The sequence below is a fragment of the Cydia pomonella genome, chromosome 20, assembly GCF_033807575.1.
Source record: "Cydia pomonella isolate Wapato2018A chromosome 20, ilCydPomo1, whole genome shotgun sequence".
NCBI lineage: Eukaryota > Metazoa > Arthropoda > Insecta > Lepidoptera > Tortricidae > Cydia > Cydia pomonella.
In genome coordinates, this window is record NC_084722.1 from 14664461 (window position 1) to 14692397 (window position 27937).

Sequence of the window (27937 nt, forward strand, 5' to 3'; positions counted from 1 at the left end):
CCTATCTGTATATATATAAATTCAACCAAAAAAATATTTTTTGAAATCGGTTCAGAAATGACGGAGTTATGGAGTAAAAAACAATTTAAAAAAAAACATACAACCGAATTGATAACCTTCTGAAATCTTGAAGTCGGTTAAAAATAAATAAAAATCATATCACAGAGCACACTCAAAATCATATTCAACAGACGTTTCTTTTGCATGTACTTATCTTAAAACTTAAGCGGCACCCCGCTGTTTCCATCGATTTTTGACAAGTTTTGAACCGCTACTCTTACATTTGCACTACAGATAGAATTATAAGGCAAAAGGCTATCGATTTTTCAATATTTTATCTCCATTCGTGTCTGCCGGATTTTGAAAGAGATGAAATCTATTTTTTTATAATTTTTTCAAACATTGTCTAAAGAACCACTTTTTGTATAGCTCGATTGCTACAGCTACAGTATTACGCCTATTGGTTATAGTTCGTGTCATCCACGATGACGCGCATATTTGTCAAATCTAACCTTTAATAACATGATAATACTAGTCAAGGCAGGCGTCTTCGTGAATGACACGATCTATAGTTATCTTATGACCTTATGAGTTATACTTATAATAACATGACATGACATGATGTCAGGGCGGCCGATGGATGCAATATGGTGACGAAAGCATAAGATTTTATTTTATTTTATTTTTTATTCAAACAGATTACACAGTATTACAGTGAGACACTAAGGCACTGTGGAATGCATACAATATAATTACTATTCAAAAACGTTAACGTAAAGTTGTGTTATACAATAACAAATAAACTTAAATACTAACCGAAGACGCGTGATCATCCATCGCCTCACATAACCTCTTACATTCGTCACATAGTATCTTCGAACTACTGGCAAAAACATCACAGTCAGGAGCTGATTTGACAAGTGCCTTTAGGTATTGTAAGGATGGATAAGACTTAATAAGTTTCGAGTAATATTTATGTATAAAAATATATGCATTTTTTTGTTATTATTATATCAGTAAGTTCCAAATAATGATGCAGTATCACTTTACGAATACGCACCTCTTACATCTGTAGATGTAGAGAGGTCATTTCCCCTGTATAAGTGTATAGTGAACTATAAAAGGAATGGACTGAAAATATCGAATAAAGAAAAAATATGATTAATTATTTCAAGAATAAAACACTATAACTTTATTTAAATCGATTGTAGTCGTATTCATATTATGTATATCGTTCAACATTATTTTGACGTAATTTGCATCCGTCAGCCGCCCATAATGATGTGTTTATCAGTGACGCCCCTTTGACAGCTAGGAGCCATATTAATTATTTAATAATTATTTTTATTTATTATTATTTTATTTATAGCCTCATATCAGAAATACATTTTTTTATACTGTATCTATAGTTTTTCCTTAATCTACGATAACCGATTCTGTGTGCCTTTGGGCAAAGGCCTCCCCCAATCTTCTCCACTCTTCCTTATTTTGCACTAATCTGGTCCATATTTTAGTCCTTCCAGCCATGTCTTCTATTTCATCGGACCATCTTTTAAATTGCCTACCTCTGTTTCTTTTATGTCCTCTAGGATGCCATAGTGTTACAATTTTGCTCCATTTATCTCCTCCTCTAATAGTATGTCCAGCCCACTTCCATTTCAGTTGTTTTGTTTTGTATGTCACATCAGTAAATCCTGTTTTGTCTCTTAAATCCTTGTTACTTGTTTTGTCAATTCTTCTTCTCTTTAAGATGCTTCTTTCCATGGCTCTCTGAGTTATACTCAACCTTTTACATTGTGCTTTGGTGAGTGCCCATGTCTGGCAGCCGTATGTGAAAATTGGTAGAATGCATGTATTGAAGAGTTTTCTTTTGATGTGCATACTTGTTTGACTATTTTTCATGACCTCTTTAAGAGACCAGTATCTCTTCCACGCGTTTCCAATTCTTCTGTCTATTTCCTTTGTTGTTGAGTCATGGTTGGATATTAGTTGACCTAAATATATATATTCTGTTACATACTCAATGGTGTTGTCATCTATTTTTATCTCTGTGGCCTCCATACTATTAGTAGTCATTGCTTTAGTCTTCTGGAGATTCATAGAGAGTCCGACTGCTTTACTAGCTGTATTCAGTTCTACGAGCATTTGCTGTAACTCTCTTGCTGTACTCGCGAAGACCACTATGTCGTCCGCGAATCTCAAATGGGTTAGTTTCTCGCCGTTTATATTTAAGCCGTTATTTGACCAATCAAATTTCCGAAATACTTCCTCTAAAACTGCTGTGAATAATTTGGGTGATAAAGGGTCGCCCTGTCTTACTCCTCTTTGTATATTTATGTCACAGCCTTCCTTTTCCAATTTAATTCTTGCTGTGGTGCCTGTGTAGATGTTCTTAATTATCCTTATGTATTTGTGCTCGACACCCTGATTTAGCAAAGCTTTCCAGATTTTTGAGTGGTCGAGTGAATCAAACGCCTTGCAATAGTCTACGAAGCAACAGTGATAATGAATGTTATATTCTTTGCATTTTTCTGCTATCTGTCTAGCTACGTGTATGTGATCCACTGTAGAGTAGTTGTTTCTAAAGCCTGCCTGTTCTCTCGGTTGATTTTCGTCTAAAGTTTTGGTAATACGGTTTAGAATAATTTTCGAAAATACTTTATACATATTTGACATTAAGCTTATAGGCCTATAATTTCCTATGTCATCTCTGTTGCCCTTTTTGTGTAATAGTTTAATTGAGGATACTGTCCATGATTTTGGTATCTTTTCTGTTTCCAGGATAATGTTGAAGATTTTAGTCAGGAGTGGTGTAATGATCTCTTTTGTTTCAAGTATCGCTTCATTTGATATATTATCAGGGCCTAATGCTTTGTCTCTCTTTTGAGTGCTGATTGCTTTTTCGACTTCGCTTTGCATAATCGATGGTACTTTGTCCGAGTCAGGTAATTCAATTTGTTCAGTTGATGATTTTTTTGAGTATAAGTCGCTATAGTAATCTGTGGCAGTACTTATAATGTCTGGTCTTTTAGTTTTGTCTTTGCCGAAAGAATTTTTTAGTTTGGGTATCCATTGCTCCTTTCCTTGTAGTAGTTTCATGGCTTTTTTAGTTCCTCCGGTTTTTTCTATTAGGTTCTCCAAAGTCCGTAGTCTATGATCTTTCCTGTCTTTTCGCATATTCGTTCTTAGTTCTTTACTTAATTGAGTAATGACTCTTCTAATTTCTGCTGTTTTAGGAGAAGTTTCTAACAATTTTGCTCTGTTTTCCATGATTTGTTTTGTCTTTTCTGATAGTATGTCTTTGCCTTTTCCAAATCTCATTTTTCCATTGTTATATTTACTTAGAATATTTGCGAGTTTGTTGTAGATTTCTAGTATATTCCATTCTGAAAGATCTTCATCCATGTTCATCAATTCTTCTTCTACTTGTTTGTTTGTTAATTGTGGTTCATTATTCTTCATTATGTCTTTCTGGTGCTTTGTGAATTTCCTGGTAGATTTAATTGGTGTAGGTTTTAGCTGGGTCCGGACCATTCGGTGGTTAGTATTAAAATTCAATTTTGCAATGACATTACAGTCTTCGAATGATCTAGCACGGTTAGTGAGTATATAGTCAATTTCATTCTTATAACGACCGTCAGGCGATGACCATGTCCATCTTCTGTTTTGTTTTTTCTTGTATATTGAATTCAAAATTACTAAGTGTTGTTCAAAGGCTAAATCTATTAATTTCTGTCCGTTTCTTGTTCTTTTGCCTTGGTAGTGGGGTCCCATTATGATTTCCTCTCCGTCTCTCCTGTTCCCTATTTGAGCATTGAAGTCTCCCATCAGGATTAAATTTGTTGGACTTATTTTTGTTAATGTGTCATTTAATTTTTTATAGAATTCATTAATGGTGCTGTCAGAGGATTGTTCTGTAGGAGAGTACACTTGTACTATGGTCCATTCATTCTTATGTAAAGGTAGCATGATTTTGAGGACTGCTATGCGCTCTGAAATCCCTTGGACTTCAACAATATTGTGTTTCAGTTCTTTATGTATCATGAAACCTACTCCATATTGTCCTGGCGTCTCGCCCTTAGAGTATAGAACAAAATCGCCATAATCTTCTATTTTGTCGCCCATACGCCTTACCTCACTGATACCTATTATACTCCAATTTATGTTCTCCAGTGCCATTGTTAATTCTAGCAGATTATCTTCTGTTCTCAGTGTGCGTACATTTATGGTTGCTATATGTATCTGGTTCGTTTGTTGATATTTTTTTGGGGGGATGTGGTCTAATTCCCCACGGGGACCAGCCGGGTTGGGGAATGTTATTTTTGTTGTGTTTTGTATGCTAGTTCTATTTATTTTAGTCAGTGTTTTCCGGTTACCGTAGTTTAATTGTTTTTTGATTGAGTCTGTTCAAGTGAGCTCCCTTCCTTTGTAATTATTTTATAATTATTCGTTTTTGGTACTTTATTGGGCTGAGAGTGTGGCACTCTGTTCTCTCCTGTTGTTGTACTGAAATTGCTTGGAGGGGTCTTGGGTGGGGAAGATGGAACCCGCTTTCTTTTATCATTGTTCTCTTTCTTTTCACGTTTCTCCTTCACAATAAGTTTATCATTTTTAATGATGGCATACTTGCCAGATTCTCTGGCTTCTATCATTTTTGGAACTAGAGCCTTTCTTTTTTCGAGGGTCTCTTTTGAGAAGTCCTCGGTTACACTTATATTCTTTGGGAAATTCTTTCTGTTTTTAAGGAGTTCCATTTTTCTCCAGCCGAGGGTGAGTACTAATTTTATTGGCCTGATTCTTGAATCTTCCTTTTTCCCAATTCTTTGCACTTCACTGATCTCCCACCTATCCCAGTCGTTGGACTTTATTGAGTTCTTATTGATACCATTTAGAGTTTCCAAAACTATGTCCATAAGTTCTATATTTTCGTTTTCCTCTTCTTTTATCCCAAAGAGTATTATGTTATTTTTCCTGGAATCAATTTCTAATCGCTTCACTGTAGATTTTAGTTTATCTATTTCTATTTTCATTTCTGTATTTTCTTGAATGATAGGTTTTAGTTTTTCATCAAATGCTAGGGAAAGGGATGTGTGGACCGACTCGGTAATAGCCGTGGTCTGCTTTTCTAACTCGTCCTTCAGTTTCTTCCAAAGCAAATCAAACTGTTCCTCCAGTTCCTGGAGGAACAGTTTGATTTAATAATTAACATGTATTAAAAAGTATAAATATTTTGATTTATTTAAGTTAATTTTTTGCTATGACGCGTATTGTGCTCTATTAATTTTTTTCATAGCCATTTGACAATTATGTATGAACTTGTGTACACGAAATAAACACGAAATGTACTTACATACATAGTTTTATTACTCTACAGCGTATGTACAGTACTATTATGTATGTAGACGTGAATCCTGTTCCATGGTAATCTGCAAAAAAAAATTAAATAAAATTATGAAACACACGTAATACTGATTACGAATCTCCATCAAAAGAACAACCGAATCAAAATGGCTACAAAAATTGAAGGAGGCCTACATCTGTAAGATTGAAAGGGCTAAAAAGAGAAAGAGAAAGAAGGTACATACGCCAAGTCGTAGCTCAGAGTATTCTCATGGGCAGGCCGCGCGCCACCATGCTGCAGGCGATCATCACGAAGCTGGACGAGCCGCGCGCGCGCGACACGGCGCGCAGCAGCTCCGGCTCGGGGGTGAACGGCTGCTTCTGTTCCACGTTCGTATCTGCAGACACGAACACCGATCGATATTTACTATGAAAAAATATTTGAACAACAGTGTTCTACTATTTTATGTGTTTCGTTACCAAATATCGCTTAGAGAGAGCAAAATATACAAGTTACTTTAAAATATACATAAGTGACTCTATATGTATATGCACATGTGCCTATAATAGTAAAAGCGTTCCCTTGATTTTTCCAGCATCTCTGCATTAGATTTCGATCTGATGATAACTCTTTCAAACATAACACTTACTTACTTTACAATATCGGGCTCGTCGTACTCGAGAGACTGGAAAGCATGTATAAAAAATACCCTTCAAAATCTTGTAATCCGTTAAAAACAGAATAGAATAATGATTTATCGCCGCTCACATAATCGTACACATACAAGAAGATAAAACAGTTAAAAAAAAGTTTTCTAAAACAAAACAAAAAAAAAATAGGCAGTGTGACAAAAGGAATGATCTCGGCATTTGCTGTGGCGCAGCGTAGATTAGCAGCCACAGAGCTGGTTTCAGTTAATTCCCTCAAAATCAATTACTTTGGTTGGCAATTTCTAATCCTTCATAATTCAAGACATGATTTTATCGAGATTTTCCAATTTCCTAACTTATGGTACCGTGAGCAGGATGTTTTCCAGATACCTAAGTTTATTTCTTCAGTCTTGGAACGCCAAGCTTGGGCGCGTCATCGTGAACCTTGTCGGAATGCACGAAGGTTGATGCTTAGCCGCACGCGTCATTTAACGTCTTTAGCGATCAGAGAGTTTATATTGACTTTATGGCTCCACTAATCATGACTAACGCTTTCTATTTACTGATTATCTAGTTCGCCTTTAAAAATAAATAAAATAAAATACATTTATTTCAGACAATTGATAATAATCCATATTTATAAAATTAAATAACATTCAAAAACATTAAAATTAAATATTAATAACTAAATAAGTAATATTACATTAAATTTACTGTTAAAACTAATATGCAGGGAGGACCAGTACCTCAAAAGGCCACTGTCCCATTTATTTGCCACTGTGGCCAGGAGGCTGTGGCGGCTGTCACGCACCCTGCTAAACATCGCGGCGCAACGCTTGCGAAGCGTGGCGTGGAAACCCAGGAAGTCCAGGCTCGCGTCCGCAAACATCCCGGACGCGCTACACTATCGCGACAGCCGCAACAGCACCCTGAAGGCATCGTTGTACTGGACCCGCCTGGCCTTTGCTTCAGTTGGTCTTTCCAACGTTCGGCCACGGCACGAGCGCGTCAGAAGGGACGTACAGTAAAACTAGCGTGCTGACCATCTTGTCCACTTCCAAGCCGGTCACTTCCCGGAGCAAGGCGACAACCACCGGGTAGATTCATCTCCGTTATAATTATTCATCAAAAACTAACGGCGAACTACTCATGTCAGTCGCTCGTGTTCCAACATAAGCCAAAGTTGTTTTAATAGAGGTTCTTAACTACCAGTTCTAGTGGTGCCGTGACCAGGATTTCCTTTAGATACCTAATTTCATTATTTATGGCGCTGTTGACCAAAATTTTCCACATAATACAGTGTTAAAGGTGCTGATAACTACTTACCTAGTTCACCTTTGCTCCAGTTGGTCTTTCCAATGCTCGACCACGGCACGGGCATGTCAGAAGGCACGTACCAGTGTTTTGTCTACCTCTAAGTAAAACTAGTTAAAAGAGGCACACCACAGGGCTCGATTCTCAGTCCGTTGCTTTTTATTCTGTTTACTGCTGACCTTGGCAAACTACTCAAGCACTGTAGTGTTCATTTATATGCCGACGATACGCAGGTATATTTTTCATTCGACCCAAACGACACAAAATGTGCTATAGAGCAAATAAATGAGGATCTGGATGCAATATACAAATGGGCGTATAATAATAACCTAGTTATAAACCCCTCAAAAACAAAGTACCTTATATTTGGATCTAAATTACAGCGTAATCGGATAATTAATTCTGATCCTAGATTGGTGATTAATGGTAAAAGGATTGAGAGAGTGGATGCAGCCAAAAATTTGGGATTGATTATAGATAGTGATATACGCTACATTGATCATATTAATACAAAAATAAGAAACGCATTTTATAGGCTAAAAATTTTGTATGGTATCCGAAATTACCTAACGGAAGAGGTGAGGCTGGTTTTGGTTGAGTCACTAGTGTTATCACAGTTTAATTATTGCGATATCGTATATGGACCACGCCTGCTGGCTAAAACCGCACAGGCAATTCAAAGAATTCAAAATGCTTGTACTAGGTTTTGTTTCTCGGTGCCAAAGCGAGCCCATATCACACCGTTTCTAAACGAGAGAAAAATTCTGAAGATGGCAGCACGTAGAACCTTGCATATGGCCAGTATGGTTAAAAATATAGTCTCTAGTCATAAACCAGAATATCTTTATAATAAGTTTCGATGGATGAAAGACGTTCACGGTCGGAATACTCGCAGTAAGTTTCTAAATAAAATGAGTGCCCCGAAACATAAAACAGCAGGTTATCGTGGTAGCTTCAAATACTCTGCATCTAAGATCTGGAACGACCTACCACCGCCATTGCGAGCTAAAATGTCCCTTCCAACCTTTAAAGGCAAATTGAGCTTACTTTTATTAAATTACCAAATTTCCTCAGAGGATATAATTATTTAAAATGGTGTTGTGCTATATTTTGGACACTTACTAATCCTGTTGTTTATAAGTTTGTATTTTTTTTTTTTATTTATAAGTATTCTCTCATACAAAAAGTACTATTACTTATCGCTGTACGTTTCAATGAACGAAACTTATGACTATGGCATTGTTTGTACCTATTCAGTAAAATACTTGAGTTATAAATGTAACCAGTTGTCAATATCAAGTAAATACCAAATTAAAATATTAAATTTTCACTTGTAATAAAAATTTCTTTATTTTTTTCGTACTATAATTGTATACACTAGCTATCTCTGGTAATAAAACAAAAAATCCATTAACCCGCATGTCATATCAATGTGGTTCAGTGAAGGGGACGGACTGAAAATCAGCGCTGCGCAATCAATTTGTAATAAAATGGCTGACGCAGCGTACGCTGAGTCCGTTCCTTTTGCCGCGCATGCCTATTATTATTATTTTTAAGTGAAACATTGTATTTTGTGTGGCAATAAATGGTTTCTTATTCTTATTCTTATTCTTAAGTCAGTTACTTCCCGGGGCAGGCCGACAACCATAATGTAGATTATTCTCCGTCATCGTTGTTCATCAAGCAAACTACAAGTTCTAGTGGTGCCGTGACCAGGATTTTCTTTAGATACCTAATTTTAATATTTATGGCGCTGTTGACCAACATTTTCCACAAAATACAGTGTTACAGGTACTGACTTACCTAGTTCACCTTTGCTCCAGTTGGTCTTTCCAACGCTCGGCCACGGCACGGGCGCGTCAGAAGGCACGTACAGTGAGACCAACGTGCTAACCATTTTGTCCACTTCAAAGTCAGTTACTTCCCACAGCATGCCGACTATCATTGGGCTGAAATTATAACCAAAGAAAAATCTGAGAAATATCGTAAGGAAACGAGGCGCATTACATATACGTTGTTAAGCGTATGGATATGTGTATCAAATTATTGCATGTATGTACGATGGTAAACCAAAGGATATGTGTATTAAATTATTGCATGTATCATCCACACATTCGAAGACGGTATGTGGCGAGATTTTCAACCATGTTACAACCTAACAGAACCGCAGCCAGAAATCTCGTAATCATAATCGTACACCGCCGTGTGCGCCGCGGTGTTCGCCGGTGGTGTGTGGCAGTCTCTACGAGCTTGTTGACGGCGCCGGAGGTCTTCACGTTTCAGTTCTTCACAACTGAGTAGAGTCAGACCAAGATAAGTTGATAGCGATTTTGAACGTCAAACTTCTATGAAATTATGACGTTTACTTAACACTTGCGCGGGCTGGGCTATTAAAATTGCTGCCAACTTATCTTGGTCCGACTCTAGTAGCTATGTTGTGCGTTGTGCCGTCTATTGTTTTATCGCGTCGTGTCCAAGCCCGGCACGGTTTGACCACGGCGCCGCTAACCCGCCGTGCCGTAGCCAAGAAGCATACATACCTGGCGGCCACTCGCCCTCGACTTATATATACCTGGCGGCCACTCGCAGGTGGTGGTGGGCGGCCATGGGCGGCCCCCTGCCCGCGCCGTGCTGCAGCCGCACGGAGCCGCAGCCGGACAGCAGCGCGGCGCAGCGCGTGCCCGTGGCGCCCTCGACCCCGCAGCCGCCGCCGCCGTTGCCGAGCTGGCAGCCGTCGCCGTGACCGCAGTATCTAGAATAACACGTTACTGCCTAGACCAGACCGAGAACGCTTTTTTTATGTCGGCCGACGACGAGACCGAGAATCTACGACGTCTATATTTGATACGAACACATAATCAAAGGGCGGTTAGTTTAGGCTGTAATTAACACACTTTCATAGGTTTTATAAAAAAATGGACAACTTTTATTTTTTCATATAAAATAATTCAGCAAGCAATGTATCACTACTTTGTTTTACAAATGAAGGTAAGGTTTTAACTCATAACGTCTCATTAATGACGCGACGTCACAACTGACACAAGTGATCATGATGTACGAAATACATTGCCGCTCGAAAAACATGCAAAAATTAATTATGCTCTGGTAGTGAAGACTAAACTAAAAAAATCTTTCAGAATTGTTTTATAGCACTAAAACCTACGTCTACTTTAAGTTTGAGGTTATATCAAAAATACACATTTTATAACTATAATAGACGAAAAAAAACACGAATTTAGCACCAAAATTTTTTTAATAATCGTAGCGTAGCGCTATCATATAGTATTTTTAGGGTTCCGTAGCCAACATGTCAAAAACTGAACATTTATAGTTTCGTCATATCCGTCTATCTGTCTGTGTCTGTCCGTATGTCACAGCCATTATACTCGAAAACTATACAATATATTTTTGATAACTCATAGAAAAAGTATTGTAATATACAATAGTGATATAATCAAGATTTTCAATCACGTACCTCACTTAGGCAACTCAGCAAGCTTTTTTGCCTAAACACGGTGCTCGACTGAAAAGCTCTCTATTATATCACGATTGTATAAAATACTATTATAACGAAATTTGGAACGTAGATGTATTGGAACCCCCTTATTCATAAAACTTTACGAACCTGATTTAGTTAAATTATATTTTATCCCTTGCTTACTAATCCATAGGTCAAAATGACAGATAAAGACAAACGATTCATAGCTAATTCAGGCCAGTAACGCGTTTATGAATAACGCCATAAGTCGCTACTTAATTTAGAAATAAAAAACTATAAATATATATTTTAAGGATTTTTTTTTTTACGGCTGTGAGGCCTGGACACTAACTCAAAAAGAGGAAAGTCAGCTCCTGATAGCGGAAAGAAAAGTGCTCAGGAAGATCCTGGGACCTGTCCGAAGTGACGACGGCTCCTGGAGGATCCGGAAAAATGCCGAGATCGAAGAGTTGGTGGCTGAGCCCAATATCATCGGCGTTACTAATTCCCACAGACTTCGCTGGCTCGGTCACCTACTCAGAATGGGGGAGGATCACGTAGTCAAGGAAGCGTACTTGGGGCGACCAATCAGCCGTCGACCGATCGGACGCCCCAGGTACCGCTGGTGTGATGTCGTGGAGGCGATATAATCTGGCACCTGCGTCGGCTGAATGCCAATTCATGGCAGGAAACCGCGCTGGATCGGGACAGGCGGCGTTCTCTCGTTTCGGAGGCCAAGATTCTTTTGGGATCGCTTAGCCAAAGCAGTTAGTTAGTTTAGTTAGTTTAAGGATGGCACTCTTTTATTGGCATCAACGATGCACTCAGTGAATTCGTGTTTCTTATACGAAATAATTTTTGTATGCTCCTAAGAATAGGCCAATGAAGATTAGATTTTTTGGAAGAATTAATTCCCAGCAAGCAGGAAATCGTTTTAATACCTTCATTTGATTCTAAATGCGTGTACACCGAGTTTGCGCAATGCCAGGAAGTGTACATAACTTTTGCTCGAAAACGGATTTTTGTAGATTTAAAACGGTACGTGTGACGGAAATTTTGTTCTTATCGTGATCAAAATTGATATCTGAGGATCCGAAAAGTACCTTAATATGAATTTGTAGTCAAAGTTGTAAAAAAATGGCCACCATTTTAAATAAATAAATATTATAGGACATTATTACACAAATTGACTAAGTCCCACAGTAAGCGCAATAAGGCTTGTATTGAGGGTACTTAGACAACGATATATATAATATATAAATATTTATAAATACTTAAATACATAGAAAACACCCATGACCCAGGAACAAATATCCATGCTCATCACACGAATAAATACCCTTATCAGGATTTGAACCCGGGACCATCAGCTTCATAGGCAATTAGGCAGGGTCACTACCCACTAGGCCAAACCGGTCGTTGATTTTTTTTTTACCTGTTAAAAATCCGAAAACGCCTTTTCAATAGTATTCAGCAAACCTTGCTGGCAGTGCTATTGAATTGATGGTGGGTTCCTTCTACATCGAGTGGTTTGGCAGATCAAGGAAAAATAAGGCTCCAAAATTGATGAACACCCGGGATTGCGCAAACTCGGATTATACGCATTTAGGACCAAATGTACATGATAGTATTCCTAAGACTTCATTATATAACAGACAGTGTTTTGCAATGTGCTCTTCTTCTTCTTCCTCCTGCCCTTATCCCTTATCCCTTTAATGTGCATTAAAGTGTATAACAAGCTACCGCAGCGCATGAGGGAGCTACCTATTAATAAATTTAATAGAAGTCTTGTTTGATACTTATTGGATAAAAATTATTATTGCCTCAAAGATTTTCTCTCCGAAAACATCCAGGAGTAAAATAAAATTATTGATTAAAATTGTTATTCAATAGTAATTAAAATTTAAATTGTATAAAGTTTTTGTCAAAATTACATCTGTGGACACCAAAATATGTACTTATTCTATGCAAATAAAGTTATTCTTCTTCTTATAATGAAGGTATTAAATTGATTTAAAATAAATAACTATTTGGGGAAAATCATACACACTACGTACTAAGCGACGATATCCTACATAGATAAGATAGAATACTCTTTATTAGCACACCTCAGAAAATACATACGTATATAGGTAAATACATACATACATAGAAAACGTCCATGACTCAGGTACAAATGTCGGGAACTGTCTTACCGGGATTCGAACCTGAGACCATCGGCTTCGTAGGCAGAGTCATTACCCACTAGGCCAGACCGGTGTTCAAGAACGAATTACTCAAAACGCTTTTTTGAATCTAATTTGGACTATAATATCTATGATCTAGTTAGAAACTACTAATTAACATCTTGTCTAAGTATGATAAATTGATAAGGATCCTGTTCGAGTTTTTAGTCATCATTATGCATTTTTATCTACGTATAACTGTGTTGTTTTTTTTATAAGGCACAAACGAGATTTGAACCCACGATGACCACCATTTTAGACCACCATACACATATGAAAGTTTAAAATAATAATATTAGCTTGCTAATAAGATGCCGCTGTACAATAAGGTGCTAGTCAGTTCAGTTCAATTCAAATATACTTTATTCATGTAGGCCTAGCAACAAGCACTTATGAATAGTAAGACAGTATTACATATAATTATCTTAAGCTAATTATCAGAGCAATTTATTGATGTTGTAAATATTATTCCATATATAATACTAATGAATATAATTCATCAGTCAATTAGTGCTAGCCCGTTATACGTGGGTAATACTGAAAGTTTCTGGAATGAGCCATTTAGAGGTCACGCAATGAAAATGTTCATTTGTTGAAAATATAACTTATTGTCTATTTTTAGATACAATTTGTTCGGTGATGGTTTACATTTTAGGAATGCCGTTTGAAAATTATCTCAACGATTTTTTAAGACTTTTTAAAAAATTTAAGATTCCAGGAATTTTCCAGGAATTTTCATCAGGGGTGACACTAATCCTCCGGGCGTTCTCGGCTCCGTTTGGCACAACTTGACGTCCCTTTCCGTGTACAACCACAGATAAGATAATGACTTGAATTTTGAGAACCCTAAATAGCCGAATGGAATAGTGCTATACATTAGAATGGGACAACATAATTCGACCATGAATCACTGTCAAACTTTGGTTTTGTAGGTAGTGTCATTTCTGTACGGTTGTACTATTATTTATTCTGTGGTTATACTTACTCTACGAGGCATCATCAGCAGATGCTGGGGATGTTGAGTCTGGTGTCCACAAACGAATTTTGTACAATGGCATGGCCACCCAGTGGCTTTAGCCGAATAACTGATATAAATTTACTGGATAAACTCATCAGGACATGCTGGAGGTATACTCTGTCATCATCATTCGCTTGCCCTTATCCCATTCATTTGGGGTCGGCGCAGCATGTCTTTTTCTTCCATATCCTTCTATCACCCGTCATCTCATCGTTCACTCGCGTTCGTTTCATGTCATCTCTCACACAATCCATCCACCGTTTCCTAGGTTTTCCTCTGCCGTTCCATCCCTCCACATTCATTCGTAAGACCTTTCTCGTCACATGACTTTCATCCCTCCGCATCACATGCCCATACCACGCTAGGCGATTCGCTCTTACTTTATATATTATGGGTGCAACTTTCAGGCTTCCTCTTATATACTCATTCCTTATCCTATCCATTCTTGTAACACCACACATCCATCTTAACATTCTCATTTCCGCTACGTGCAATCTCTTCTCATCCGTCACTTTTAGGGCCCAACACTCTGATCCATACATGACGACAGGTCTTATGATGGCTATACTCTGTATCTTTAGGTATTTAAAAAAAATTAAACAAAATCTACCCTCAAATGTTGAGGGTAGATGAAAACATTACATGATCAAATAATGTAGGTTAAAGTCAGGTCGGTCAGTGCCAGATCCTGGCGATTTTGTATTTGGTTGGTTAACCAATAAATGTACGAATTGTTTGTTTACTTTTATTTATTTGGAGATCCAACAGATGTGACATTAATATAGAAAAATATAGTAGGTACAGAAAACCAATTATAGGAACTCACAGGTAGTGTCATAATACTAAACTAAGATTTTTTTTTTTTTAATACCTAAAGATACAGAGTATAGCAATCGAAAAGATTTCCCGCTGTGACTTGTCTGGCCTATGGTTTTTTTTTTTTTTATATATATTATAGGACATTATTACAAAATGGTGGTTATGGACATTATTACACAATTATGGTTACACTGGTTAAAATAAATAGACTTACAGAAACACGTCGGAGGTGGTGAGGTGGCGGATGAACTCGCCGGGCGGCGGCGGCCGCGCCACGTGGCCGCGCCACGCCCCGCACCAGTACTGGATGAACGAGCGCATGCGTTTCTCCATGCGTTCTAGATTGTTTTCTGTAAAAATTAAGACACGGTTATACTTTTACAGTACATAAATAAATAAATATTATAGGACATTATTACACAAATTGACTAAGTCCCACAGTAAGCTCAATAAGGCTTGTGTTGAGGGTACTTAGACAACGATATATATATAATATATAAATATTTATAAATACTTAAATACATAGAAAACACCCATGACTCAGGAACAATATCCATGCTCATCACACGAATAAATGCCCTACAGAAAACCGCAGCCAAATAACACTAGACCCTATACTCATAGTGTTGTGTTCCTGCCGGTAAGTAAGGTTGCCAGAGCTCAACGAGGGGGGGGGGGGGGGGGGGGGTTTAGGGTCGGCAACGCGCATGTAACTCCTCTGGAGTTGCAGGCGTACATAGGCTACGGAGACTGCTTACCATCAGGCGGGCCGTATGCTTGTTTGCCACCGACGTAGTATAAAATAATAAAAAAAATACCAGGATTTGAACCCGGGACCATCAGCTTCGTAGGCAGGGTCACTACCCACTAGGCCAAACCGGTCGTCTTAACGACACACGACATAAAACGACATATTTACTGTAAAACGTTGTACGATACACGTGCAAATAGGTAAGTCGCAACTCGTGTCGATTCGAAACACACCCTTCCTCCTTCCTTCCTTTGGGTGCTAGAGGCGCCCCCTACGCAGTTTTGCGTAATATTCCCTATTGGAGAAATAATATCATACCTGGATTAATGACGTATCTGCCGACTTCACTCTTGGCTGCATAATATCCGTCGATAATCTTGTCCTGGTGTAACTTATAGAGACTGTACAGGAAATGGATATTTTCTATCCTGGATACCGGATGTTGGGACAGGATCGGCAGGCTCTCCCAAGGGAATGTGTCCAGCATCTGAAATAAGGAACAAAGGGTGTACCCATATTTTGTTACAAATAAAAACTGGTAAAACTCCAAAACTGCTCGAGAGGCTATACTTAAGGGTCTTTCGAAAGAAACCTACTACTGATTTTTTGGCCTTATAGAATAGAATAGAATTTCTTTATTTGCCAGAATATGTATGGTACAAGATGATAACAGAAAAGGTTTTACATATAAGTGTCAGTATTCAGTCCAAGACACGACATGCAAAAATTAACATAAAATAAATCAGTATAGAAAAATTAAGAAAATAAAACAGTGGCTAAATTTTTCATAGTAAAATAATAATAATAATAGCATCCACTTGTAACAATACGAAAATTAAATAAAAGAATGTCCAAGAATAAATAAAACTTATAAAACTAACATCGATAAATTAAAATTTGATATTCAAAGTAAAATTGCAAAATGGATGTCGTATATAATTTATTTCAAAGTCATTGGGAGAATACATTAAAAATAAGATGTAAAGAAATATACATAAACTCTACTACTGAAAATTTTACTTTACTAATTTTTTGCTCTAAAAATTCCCTAACACTGTAAAAGCAATTTTCAGAGCCTTAGCCTTAGCTTAAATAAGGTGACATTTCAAACATTCGTCCGCCATATTGTTATTCGTTGACAGGTTAGACATCGAAGGCACAGGCCTATCCGGAATTCAGCTGAAAATACGACTGAAAATAATGTAAAAATATTTTAAACAGCTATTACATTAATCAAATTAAATATTTTTTAACATAAAAAATAAATTATAAAAGTCAGTGTAAAACTAAATCTCATTTATACCTACTTGGTTGGTACGAATTAGCGACACAATTTAAAAAAGCTAAAACTCCATTGAGGCCTTTTTTTTCACAATCCATAACTCCCCCGGGAACAATATAGACCTTTGCCCTTCAGTACACCTGCATGAAATAAGGTCTTTCTCGAGCAACACTAACCTCATCTACGATCAAGATGACTGGATGTCGTTTCGCCTTCTTCAAGGCTGCCCATTCGTCGCCATCCTTCACCTTGGCCACAGCTTGCGAGAACGCCCTGATGCCGTCCACGAGGGCGAACTTGTGGACACCCTCGAAACACTTCATCAGGCATTTCAGGCACAATTCACTGGCTATCTGAAATCAATGCCGTCTCATTAACCCCTTTTTCACCAGAAAAATTACCTCTTTCATATAAATAATTAAACGCTCCTAACTCTTATAATAAATAAAAATTAGAAAAAAATCAAACGCCCCCTGCATAGCTATGGCTGATATACAACAAATAGTGTAAAATATATATTCAAAAATGTTAACATCCATAGAGGAAACAAGGACTACGTTTGTATGAAAAGGCGATTTTGCGCGGGTCTATTTTCGTCTTAAGATTCTATCTAATTTCCTATGCCTTAAATTCTTTGCTACAAGTCTGACATTGCCTGGCAGATACTGCCTTATGTCTTCAAGGTTGTCAAGCTTGCTCAAAATACTTTAAAATTAATTTGTTGTAACAGTTTAGCTCTCACACGATTTTCTACTTTAAAGTCTTTACTGCAGGTCTGATAATCGCTAAACAGATGCTGCATTATGTCCTTAGGATTGCCATGCTCAGTCAAAATTCTGGCAGATGCTATCTAGTATCCTCATTTGCGATAATAAGCTCCTTGTTGTGTGTCTGATAATCGAACAGATGCTGCATTATGTCCTTAGGGTTGCCATGCTCAGTCAAAATTGTGGCAGATGCTACCTAGTATCCTCCTTTGCGATAGTAAGCTCCTTGTTGTATGTCTGATACGAATAGATGCTGCATTATGTCCTTTGGGTTGCCATGCTCAGTCAAAATTCTGGCAGATGCTACCTAGTATCCTCATTTGCGATAGTAAGCTCCTTAATGTACGTCTGATAATCGAACAGATGCTGCATTGTGTTTGTGTCCTTAGGGTTGCCATGCTCAGTCAAAATTCTGGCAGATGCTACCTAGTATCCTCCTTTGCGATACTAAGCTCATTGTTGTATGTCTGATAATCGAACAGATGCTGCATTATGTCCTTAGGGTTGCCATGCTCAGTCAAAATTCTGGCAGATGCTACATAGTATCCTCATTTGCGATACTAAGCTCCTTGTTGTGTGTCTGATAATCGAACAGATGCTGCATTGTGTCCTTAGTGTTGCCATGCTCAGTCAAAATTCCTCCATCAATGCAAGGTTTCCAATGTTTCAGCTGTAAACCCTTTGAACGCTTTATGTCATAAACACAAACATCACTCAAACGCCAAGTTCCCAGGCGCAAGCGAGCTAATGTAAACCTTACTGGAAAGTGTGAAGGTTACTTTGACATCGTCCGCCATAACACCTATAATTGTCCTTGGCGCTGTGGGCACGACTATAGTCTGTATCTTTAGGTATTTAGATAAAAGTAAACAAAATCTATCCTCAAATGGCTTTTCAAGCCAATTGAGGGTAGATCAAAACATTACATGGTCAAATAACGTAGGTTAAAGTCAGGTTGTCCAGTGATAGATCCAGGCGGTTTTGTATTTGGTTGGTTAACCAATAAATGTTATAATTACCCGAAAATGTACAAATTGTTTGTTTACTTTTATTTAAATACCTAAAGATACACCCCCTTATTCACAACCGTGTACTAAAGTTACGATGCCGCTAATCATCGTCGGTCCCTTTCCATCATACCATCGTATATCATACGTCGGAAAGGGACAAACGATGATTAGCGGCATCGTAACTTTAGTACACGTTTATGAATAAGGGGGACAGAGTATAGTAACGAGGCCTTTAGGTGTTCTTGGCGTTGAGGTTAAATGAATTCCTACCTTAAAGTCCTTGCTGCAAGTTTGACAATCACCAGGCAGATGTTGCCTTACGTCTTCAGGGTTGCCATGCTCAGTCAAAATTCTTCTAATACATGGTTTGATCTGTTGTGACGATAAAGACGGGCTGGAGTCTATCAGGTTATAGAGCAGGACGCGCTGCTTTAGTGTCAGTCTCATGAATCTGTTGAAAATAATGAAAATATTTAGATACCGCGGTTACCACTCAGTTGAATATTTCGTCGCTATTGGCGACATGTTTCGAACCCATCGGACTACAACGCCCCGTCAGCGCGCGCGCAACGAGCGGTGAAGCCGGCAGCGCGCCCGGAGTGCAGCCGACACGACCACTCAAGCCTGAGGAAGGACCCCCGATGGGTTCGAATATGTTGTTTGGCCCAATGGTTGACTGGTAGATAATAAAGACATTAAGTCCGCCATTTGTACTTTTTTGTATTGTGCAATAAAGGCTAAATAAATAAATAAATATGGAGAGCTTAGGTAAGTGAGATGAGAATCATAGTGTGTTTTGCGAAAATTCCGATTATGAGGTGAGGTTGTGATGTGAATATCGGCCCTATCCTCCTAAGACCCAGCCATTCAAATAAAAAATCCAAAATTTACCACTGAAATTTGAAATTTGAAATTTTATAGTGCAGGGAATAGTTATTTTATTTTATTTATTAGGAGAACAAACAGAGTAAAATGTACATAAGGTTCTATTAAAACTAACTTACACATAAAACATGCATTTTCCTCCACGACAGTCCTCACCGAGATACACAGTCTAGTTCAGTTTACTTATTCTAATTATGATCTGAATATCTATTTTCTATTGGCACAAACTATTGCATGTTGGTAAACAAAAACAAACAAATTACAGCATCTTATGTTTAAAGGCTATATTTACAAATAACAATTATTGGATTTCTATTTTTGCAAGGAAAAGAAAAGGTAATCTAATTAACATAATAGTTAATTTAGTATTTTATTATATTAGTTAATTTGATTTTGTTCTAAAATTGAACGAAGCAAAGCAAATACAACTCTGTTCATACTTAAATTTCATTGAACTGAATAAGTACTATAAGTAGGCACTTAAGCCTTAGGAAGCTATGGGCATTTAAAACACAATTAAACTTATGGTACACTGACCCCCAATCGTCAATGGTGTCATCAACCAGCTTGATAATTTTGTGCCTCAAACTGGAATCAACCAGCTTGCCAGTCAGCAGGCAGCCCCAACCGCCGAGCCACTCGCGGTCCATCACATACAGCACACTCTGAAATATAGTATATGTATGTATCAGTATTCATCAATCATCTACATATTTCTCAATCCAATGTTCATTGGTACATTAAAGAAAATATTTACACGTTCACACAATGTACTTATTCATTATGGCATATTGTGTTCCTGCCGGTGAGTAAGGTTGCCAGAGCTCAATGAGGGTTGGGAGGGGGTTTAGGGTCGGCAACGCGCATGTAACTCCTCTGGAGTTGCAGGCTTACATAGGCTACGGAGACTGCTTACCATCAGGCGGGCCGTATGCTTGTTTGCCACCGACGTAGTATTTTAAAAAAAAATGTATAGTCATAAGCATTTTTTGAAAAAAAAAAAATTGTGACATTATCTATGAAAAGGGACCTTATTGTCGATGGCGCTTACGCCGCACTGCGTAGCGTGGCGTTGTATATAATATGGGAGCATCGTTGATAATGGTGTAAGCGGCACGGACAATAAGGTCCCTTTTCATAGATAATGTCACAATTTTGCTTTGCTTATAGAGTAAGGTGACATTACCTTCATTCGCAGGTCGATGTCCTCTCTCCGACTCCAGTAGTTTTGGACGAGGCGCTTATTGTTCAACAGGCGGGCGTTGTCTATGGTCTTGTAGTTTTCGTCCAGAAGCGCGTATAGCTCGGTGAACAGCGGTTTTACACCTTCTGGGAATTATAAACTAGATTGTTATAATATACAGCGTGTTTATTTAGTCACCTGCAATAAGTTATAATGCTCTTATATTTTTATTCTCATCATTTTTCTTTTCTTTTTTTTTGTGTTTTGTTTTTGCACGCACAAATAGCTCTTTTACTATGTAGAAACTACTTAATAAGCATGATGTTAAAATATTTTCATTAAGGAAACTGTAAGTCTAGTTTTAAGAAAAGTTCCAGTGTTATATATAACTATAAAAGATTGTTTGTTTCTTAAATAAATAAATTAAACAATTAAATTAATTAAATTAAATTTACGGGGTGAATATATAGCTCATACTGAGCAACTTTTACTATGGGAGAACCCCGAAATGGGGAAAAAAAATTGGCTCTTCAATCTTCATACATCTTGGCTATCTGACCTCATTTTCTATGGGAGAGTAAGGTTTTTTTCGGGATTTCGGGATTGGTCTCATAGTAAAATTTGCTCAACATGACCTATATATTCGGCCTGTGACTTATTGCGGGTGACTTTAAAGTTTTCACTATAACATTCATGCATCAAGGAGGTTTGTTTACAGAGAGCCTATCACGATACGCACGCCTAACGCGAAAATCAAAATTTCGTCTGCTTCTCTATTGCTCGACTATGCAAGAGTGATAGGTATCTGCCGCTCGATACCGAAATTTCTCAGTATGTGCTAGTGGCGCTCTCTACGCAGAGTTTTGCGTAATATTCCCCATCTGGCGGATCATTGCACAACTACAAAGTGGGGCGGGGCTTAGGGCAGAGGGGGCGGGGCTTGGGGCAGCGGGGGCGGGGCGGGGATAAATACCTAAAGTGCGCCAGCTCTCTCAATAATACACTACTGACCCCCCCTTAACAAAGGTACAGTACTTACCTCCTGGGACATTGGCCGGTATATTAACAGTAACGGGACCAAATTCACAATGTTCTGTGTAATCATTAGTGAACATGCTCACACACAGAGAGTCGATCTCCGTCTTGTATTCGTCGAATGGTTTCAGGTTCTCGTTGGGATTGTATGGCGCAGTCAGCTGGATTACTGTCCATTCTGTAATGTTAATGATAATAAATAATAAATATTATAGGACATTATTACACAAATTGACTAAGTCCCACAGTAAGCTCAACAAGGCTTGTGTTGAGGGTACTTAGACAACGATATATATAATATATAAATATTTATAAGTACTTAAATACATAGAAAACACCCATGACTCAGGAACAAATATCCATGCTCATCACACGAATAAATGCCCTTACCAGGATTTGAACCCGGGACCATCAGCTTCGTAGGCAGGGTCACTACCCACTAGGCCAAACCGGTCGTCTGTAATGATGGAGATGTACAGTCAAAAGATTTTATTTGTGTTGTGACCCATTTCGTACCTTATCGCAGTGACAAAAAAAAGCGGCCAAATACTTACTAGATCTCGTTAAAACCAATTTTCGGTGGAAGTTTGCATGGTAATGTACATCATAATGTACAGCATATTGTCACTGTAACAAGGTACGAAATGGGGTCCCTAATTAAATCTTTTCAAATTTTCAATACAAAATCTGTCTAGTGTCAAAATAATCTTCCACTTCCGTTATAAATGTAACATAGAAAAACAAAGATGCGTAAAACTCGTACTCGACAATATGTAAATTAAGGAAGAGCGGTGTTGCCCAATACAGGCAAATTTTGCTTACCGGGTAGCACTATCCCCTACTTTATAAACACCTGTATATTTTACGAAAATAAATATTTTTTTAATTTTTAATTAACTTTTCTCCTTGCACTATTTTTACCCCGATGGTTAAATGATAAGGAATGTCATTAATTTTATATTTTAATTATATAAATATTTAAAAAAAATAGTACTACGTCAGCCATCTCCGAGCTAACTAGGAGTCGAAGCCGTCGCCATGGCCGAAATCGGCATCATCCTCACTTATTGACTAGACATTTTTTTTACACTACGTCGGTGGCAAACAAGCATACGGCCCGCCTGGTGGTAAGCAGTATCCGTAGCCTATGTACGCCTGCAACTCCAGAGGAGTTATATGCGCGTTACCGACCCTAACCCCCTCCCTCGTTGAGCTCTGACAACCTTACTCACTGGCAGGAACACAACACTATGAGTAGGGGTCTAGTGTTATTTGGCTACGATTTTCTGTATGGTGGAGGTACGTCCCCAGTTGGGCTCTGCTCTAGATCTGGAATGACATCCGCTGTGCTGTGCCCTACCACACAGAGCGAGATGACATTCACAATGCCCATACCTCTCTTGTAGACGTAGTTTAAGGACGTACCAGGGTCCAAATAAACACATATTACATATTAAAGACATATTTAAGACCGAATATATTATTTGAATTTTAACTATTTTGAAACTGAATAATATTTCATAAAAGAAAAAGGTACCTTTAGGTAATTCTTTGAGAATCCTTTGAAAGTTATCAACATTGTTTTCAGCACTGAATTTCAAGTATTTCTTGTGGAATGGTTCTGCTTCCTCAATCTCAAATGCACTTAGTGCTTTGGTCACCTCTTCTGTATCAACTGATAGCAAATCAAATATCTTTTTATCTTCTTTGCTCCTGAAAAATTTAACTCGTATTTTAATGTACAGTCTCAGTCTTTTATATCGGAGCGGCCAAGATGTTCATAAATCTTGCACTTTAACGCCTTGGCATTAGAGTCGTGTTCAGATATTTGTAAGCGCCTTGGCCTCTCAGATATATCTGATGGCGACTGTACACTGCCGGACTAAGCATAAGAGCAGTAACTCATTTTGAAATCTCTTTCAGTTGTAGTACATATCGTACAAGACATATCGTTCTTACGGTAGATGTCGCTAGAGTCCCCTAGACCCATATGGTGGGAAAATTTGCTGGCTCTGGATGATATATATAAATATACATATATTTTTTATTATATAGCCCTTTGTTCAGAACATGATTGTTCTTTTCGATAGTAAGTCTTGAATAGTAAGTCTTATATGAAGTCTCTTAGTTCAGTGTGCCTGTCGGCAAAGGCCATCCAGTATCTCCTCTCTCTTGCCACCCTTGTCCAGAGTGGTCCCACTGTACGTATAATTTCATCTTCCCATCTTGTTAATTGAGGGCCTTGCGTTCTTGACCCATCTGTAGGGTACCACATGAGAATTCTTTGACTCCACTTTTCTGTCTTACATCTTGTACTTAAAAATAAAATGTGAGTAAACTTACATAGGACCCGACTCCATAATGTCCTTTATTGGTTTGATGAAACTGGTAAGTTTGTGCAGTTTATTTTCTGTAAAACAAAAAGTTATTAATGATTAAACAAAAAATTTAAAAGCCTTTGTTACATTATTTCTTCTCCCGTGACAAGCATATTGACAACCGGTTTGGCCTAGTGGGTAGTGACCTTGCCTACGAAGCTGATGGTCCCGGGTTCAAATCCTGGTAAGGGCATTTATTTGTGTGATGAGCATGATATTTTTCCTGAGTCATGGGTGTTTTCTATGTATTTAAGTATTTATATATTATATATAAATATATTGTTGTCTAATTACCCTCAACACAAGCCTTATTGAGAAAGCCTAACCCTTCTGGGAGTTCTGTCATCATGTTTGTATTTTTAACGTCATACCCTCCGAAGAAGATCTCTCACCAAATTAATTAAAAAAAATTAACTTTTTATTAAATAGTTACACTATTAACGGTTGACTGGTAGAGAATACCTCAAGGCGTTAAGTCCGCCATATGTACCCTTTTTTGTAAATTTGTACCATAAAGTTTAAATAAATAAATATATGTAAATATAAAAGGACAAGTATAAATTGGGCATATTTAATTTGGTAACAAACTGTTTCACAGTGTTTTTTGTTAACAAAAAAAAATATTAAAAATTAAGCACCCTCACCACATCCTTTCAGCTGGTCATCTCTATACAGCGCCAGAATCCGGAGAGATGCAGACACAGCCTCACTGAGGTGGAAGGCACAGCGGGCATCATCATTCTGCATGAGGTACTCCTCTGCCATCAGTTTATTACCACCTGCAATTAAAAGAAAATACATGTATATAGTAAAATACAATATAATATGTACATAGTAGAAAAAAATTACACTAAACAATTAATGTAAAAAATTACAGTTTTGACAAGGCTATCATTTTAACTAGTAAGTAGTTACTTCTAGCAGTACCAGGAAGGGAAACGGCATTCATCCTATTTCCCCTCTGCCGGAGCATAGGTTGCATGTTGTGACTCGGCTGTACACAAAAAGAGATCGAGGTGTGCAAGATTTGTCTTTGACACATGAGTCATTTTCTATGTATTTGTGTTGTCATTACAGATTGAATTTTGTATGTAGTAAGTGAGAAGTGCGACTGTGTGTACATTTCCAAGGACCCCTGAAGTAACAAATTGGTGAACCCTGATCGATGCCCTAGTATAATACTTCAAATTTGCTGGCCAAAATACAAGATTTATGTCAACAGAGATTGATCTTCTAAGCATCAAATAGATACAGATTGTACTATTGCCTATTACATCTGCATTCAGATCAATTCAAATGTGAATTATTTGGACTAATTACATTACTTGTTACAAATTCACATGTGCAAATGCTTTAAGCAAGATTGCATCAACTTATACAACTACTTGGCATGGCGATTGCAGACCCAAGCCCATGGGAAATTAAAAACAATCGGCCCCGACTAGCACGCTCACCGAATTCCTACATTGTACGGTCACGTCTGAAAATTTCGATATGAAGAAAGTGCCAGAAATATGTATACACTACCCTAATATATGGGCCATAAAGTCGTGTATACATATTTTTGGCACTTCGATCGTATCGATGTTTTCAGACGCGACTGTACCATCTTGTGAGTCAGAGAAACACGATTGAAGAACATGCTAGCGCCAGCGCTTGTCTCATTTAAACTACATTACGTTGGTATTTTAGAATGCTCGCTACATTCATTGTTCCCACACTTTTTTAGCGACAAATCTATAGATGACTAAATTATACGTAACAATATCGTAATAATGCGGCAATGGAAGTTGTAACTTACTTTGATAATTTGGTCCACTTGGCGTTGCTGGTATTTCTTTTACATATTTGTTCAATACATCCTTGTAAAGCGGTCGAGTAAAGTTTGTTTCGTCAGAAAATATGTCGAAATCGTCCATTTTTAGCCTGATATTTAGTGGAAACTTAATAACAATAGCCAGGACGGATTTAAATGCAATCTGACAGCACTGTCGGTTACGCGTTTAGTTTCACTTTTTATCATGCATAACCTTCCCGTAACGTGCGCGTTTCGTTTCGGGCACAAAATAATAATCACGGCTTGGAGTAATCTATTATTTTCTTTGAGTATGGGAACTTGATGGGAACTTATAATTAACTAGGTAGAACTTTAGTATCACATTAAAGGGAATGAAAGTTTCCTAATCAAAACAAATGCAATGTCTTTCCGGTCTTTCCGTATAAAAAGAGACCTCAGCATAGTTAACGCTTACGTTGTTATTACCGATGTGAAATTGAATGCGATGTGCAGATCGTCGCTTCGGTGTAAGAACGAGGCATCGCTATATAGATGAATAGCGCTGTCTCGCCCACTCACCGGAGCGGCACGCATTGCATCCGCAATATTCGCATTATTGTGATAACCGCCATTGGTATCAGAACATTCGTCAAGAATTACCTAAGCAAATTAAATTAGTATACGTATTCAAAAGTGAATATAGGTATTCAAATCAAACGTTGTAATCCTGTTAAAATGTAAGAATGTATAACAGGTGTTTTTCAAACCCAATTAACATAATTACACTACACGACGGGCGTGGCGAGTTACTTGCCTGATTAGTATTCTTATCAATATGGCCTTGCATAGCTTGAGAAAACTACCAGAGCAAGATCAAATGCAATATCGCTAAACGTTATCATTATCGCTAGGTTTTTCGGGACATAATAAAAAGCTTGTTTCATCAATATTTCAAACAGTAAGAATTATTTTTATGAGTATCGTAAAAACTGCTGTATTTAGGCCGCGTTACAAATGTCGAAGTGGGCTGAATATGGGACAGTAGGCGTCTATGTCGCAAGATTTACACTGCCTATAGTAACTGTAACGCCTCGATTATTATGGAAGGTGAACTTCACTCCATTAATTGCGGTTATATGTAGATGAAGAGCGATCACGGGTATTCCAATAAAGGTGTTAAAGACAATCATCATTCACAAACAATTTGGTCTCGGATTGTGTATAGTTATAACGAATCGCGAGCTCTAGTTACACTAGACGATGTGATAAACACGAATGGCTTTACACATTTGAATTTCTATCTTAACAGGAACGGCATAAAGTCGATATTTGAAATACGCCGCTAAATAATTTGATGTCATGATGGTAATTAATTTAAATAAATACCTAAATCTAAATGACATATGGTTTAAAATCATAAACTATAGATGTAAGGTGTAACTTTGGTGACAATTAAAATGTGATCCTTCAGTTTATAATATTGTTGCCAATTAGAGACAAAAAAGCTAGTTATAAAAGCCTGCAGCATGAGTGAACCATCATAATTTGACCCCCGACTCCATATCATATTGTTACTAGTCTAGGAGCAAACAAAGCGTTACCGAGGTAAATACATAATTATAAATTAGCATTACTGATTAGCACCGGAAGTTAATTTCATATGTGCGTGGTCGTCAACTGGCCCAAAAATCGCCGGCACAATTAAAATCACGATAGAGCGGAGAAAATCGTTCTTCAAAAAACTGTAAAAGATGACTGAACGGTCAGGATCATACATAGGCAAGAGGATAAGGCTGCTTTTCCTTGTAGGCTATATCTTGGGCTACTAATGGACACTTAACGATTAGGTATAAATACAGGATGGGCATATAAGAGTGATACATGGTGATACACTTTGTTTTTCAATTTTAATTATATTAAGTGCAACATTTTAAAATATTTTTTCATTAAATATATTATTCAGGGTTGCAAATTGACAATAGTTTCTGCCAAGTGTATACCTCTAGCATCATATCACAAATTTT

General features: G+C 37.7%; 1 protein-coding gene across 1 annotated transcript; it reads right to left on the minus strand.

The window, feature by feature from the left end:
* Positions 1-5343: 5343 nt before the first annotated feature.
* Positions 5344-26463, minus strand: LOC133528756 (separin). The gene is made up of 15 exons (XM_061866208.1): positions 25938-26463; positions 24781-24915; positions 24102-24168; positions 23296-23471; positions 21763-21936; positions 20727-20869; positions 20078-20205; positions 18926-19106; positions 17055-17231; positions 15915-16083; positions 15060-15195; positions 9878-10057; positions 9109-9254; positions 5586-5738; positions 5344-5426 (listed from the first exon to the last, which is right to left on the minus strand). Exons 1-14 carry the CDS (start codon positions 26053-26055, stop codon positions 5599-5601), a joined length of 2070 nt encoding a protein of 689 aa, XP_061722192.1. The 5' UTR covers positions 26056-26463; the 3' UTR covers positions 5344-5426; positions 5586-5598.
* Between the last annotated feature and the right edge of the window lie 1474 nt (positions 26464-27937).

Excerpts from the sequence above, each read along its gene's own strand:
- LOC133528756 (XM_061866208.1), bottom strand. The coding sequence starts at position 26,055 with ATGGACGATTTCGACATATTTTCTGACGAAACAAACTTTACTCGACCG. Across the intron at positions 20,206-20,726 it reads ACATCGACCTGCGAATGAAG|AGTGTGCTGTATGTGATGGA; the intron begins GTAATGTCACCT and ends ACTATATTTCAG. Across the intron at positions 9,255-9,877 it reads CACCTGCGAGTGGCCGCCAG|CCCAATGATAGTCGGCATGC; the intron begins GTATATATAAGT and ends TTATAATTTCAG.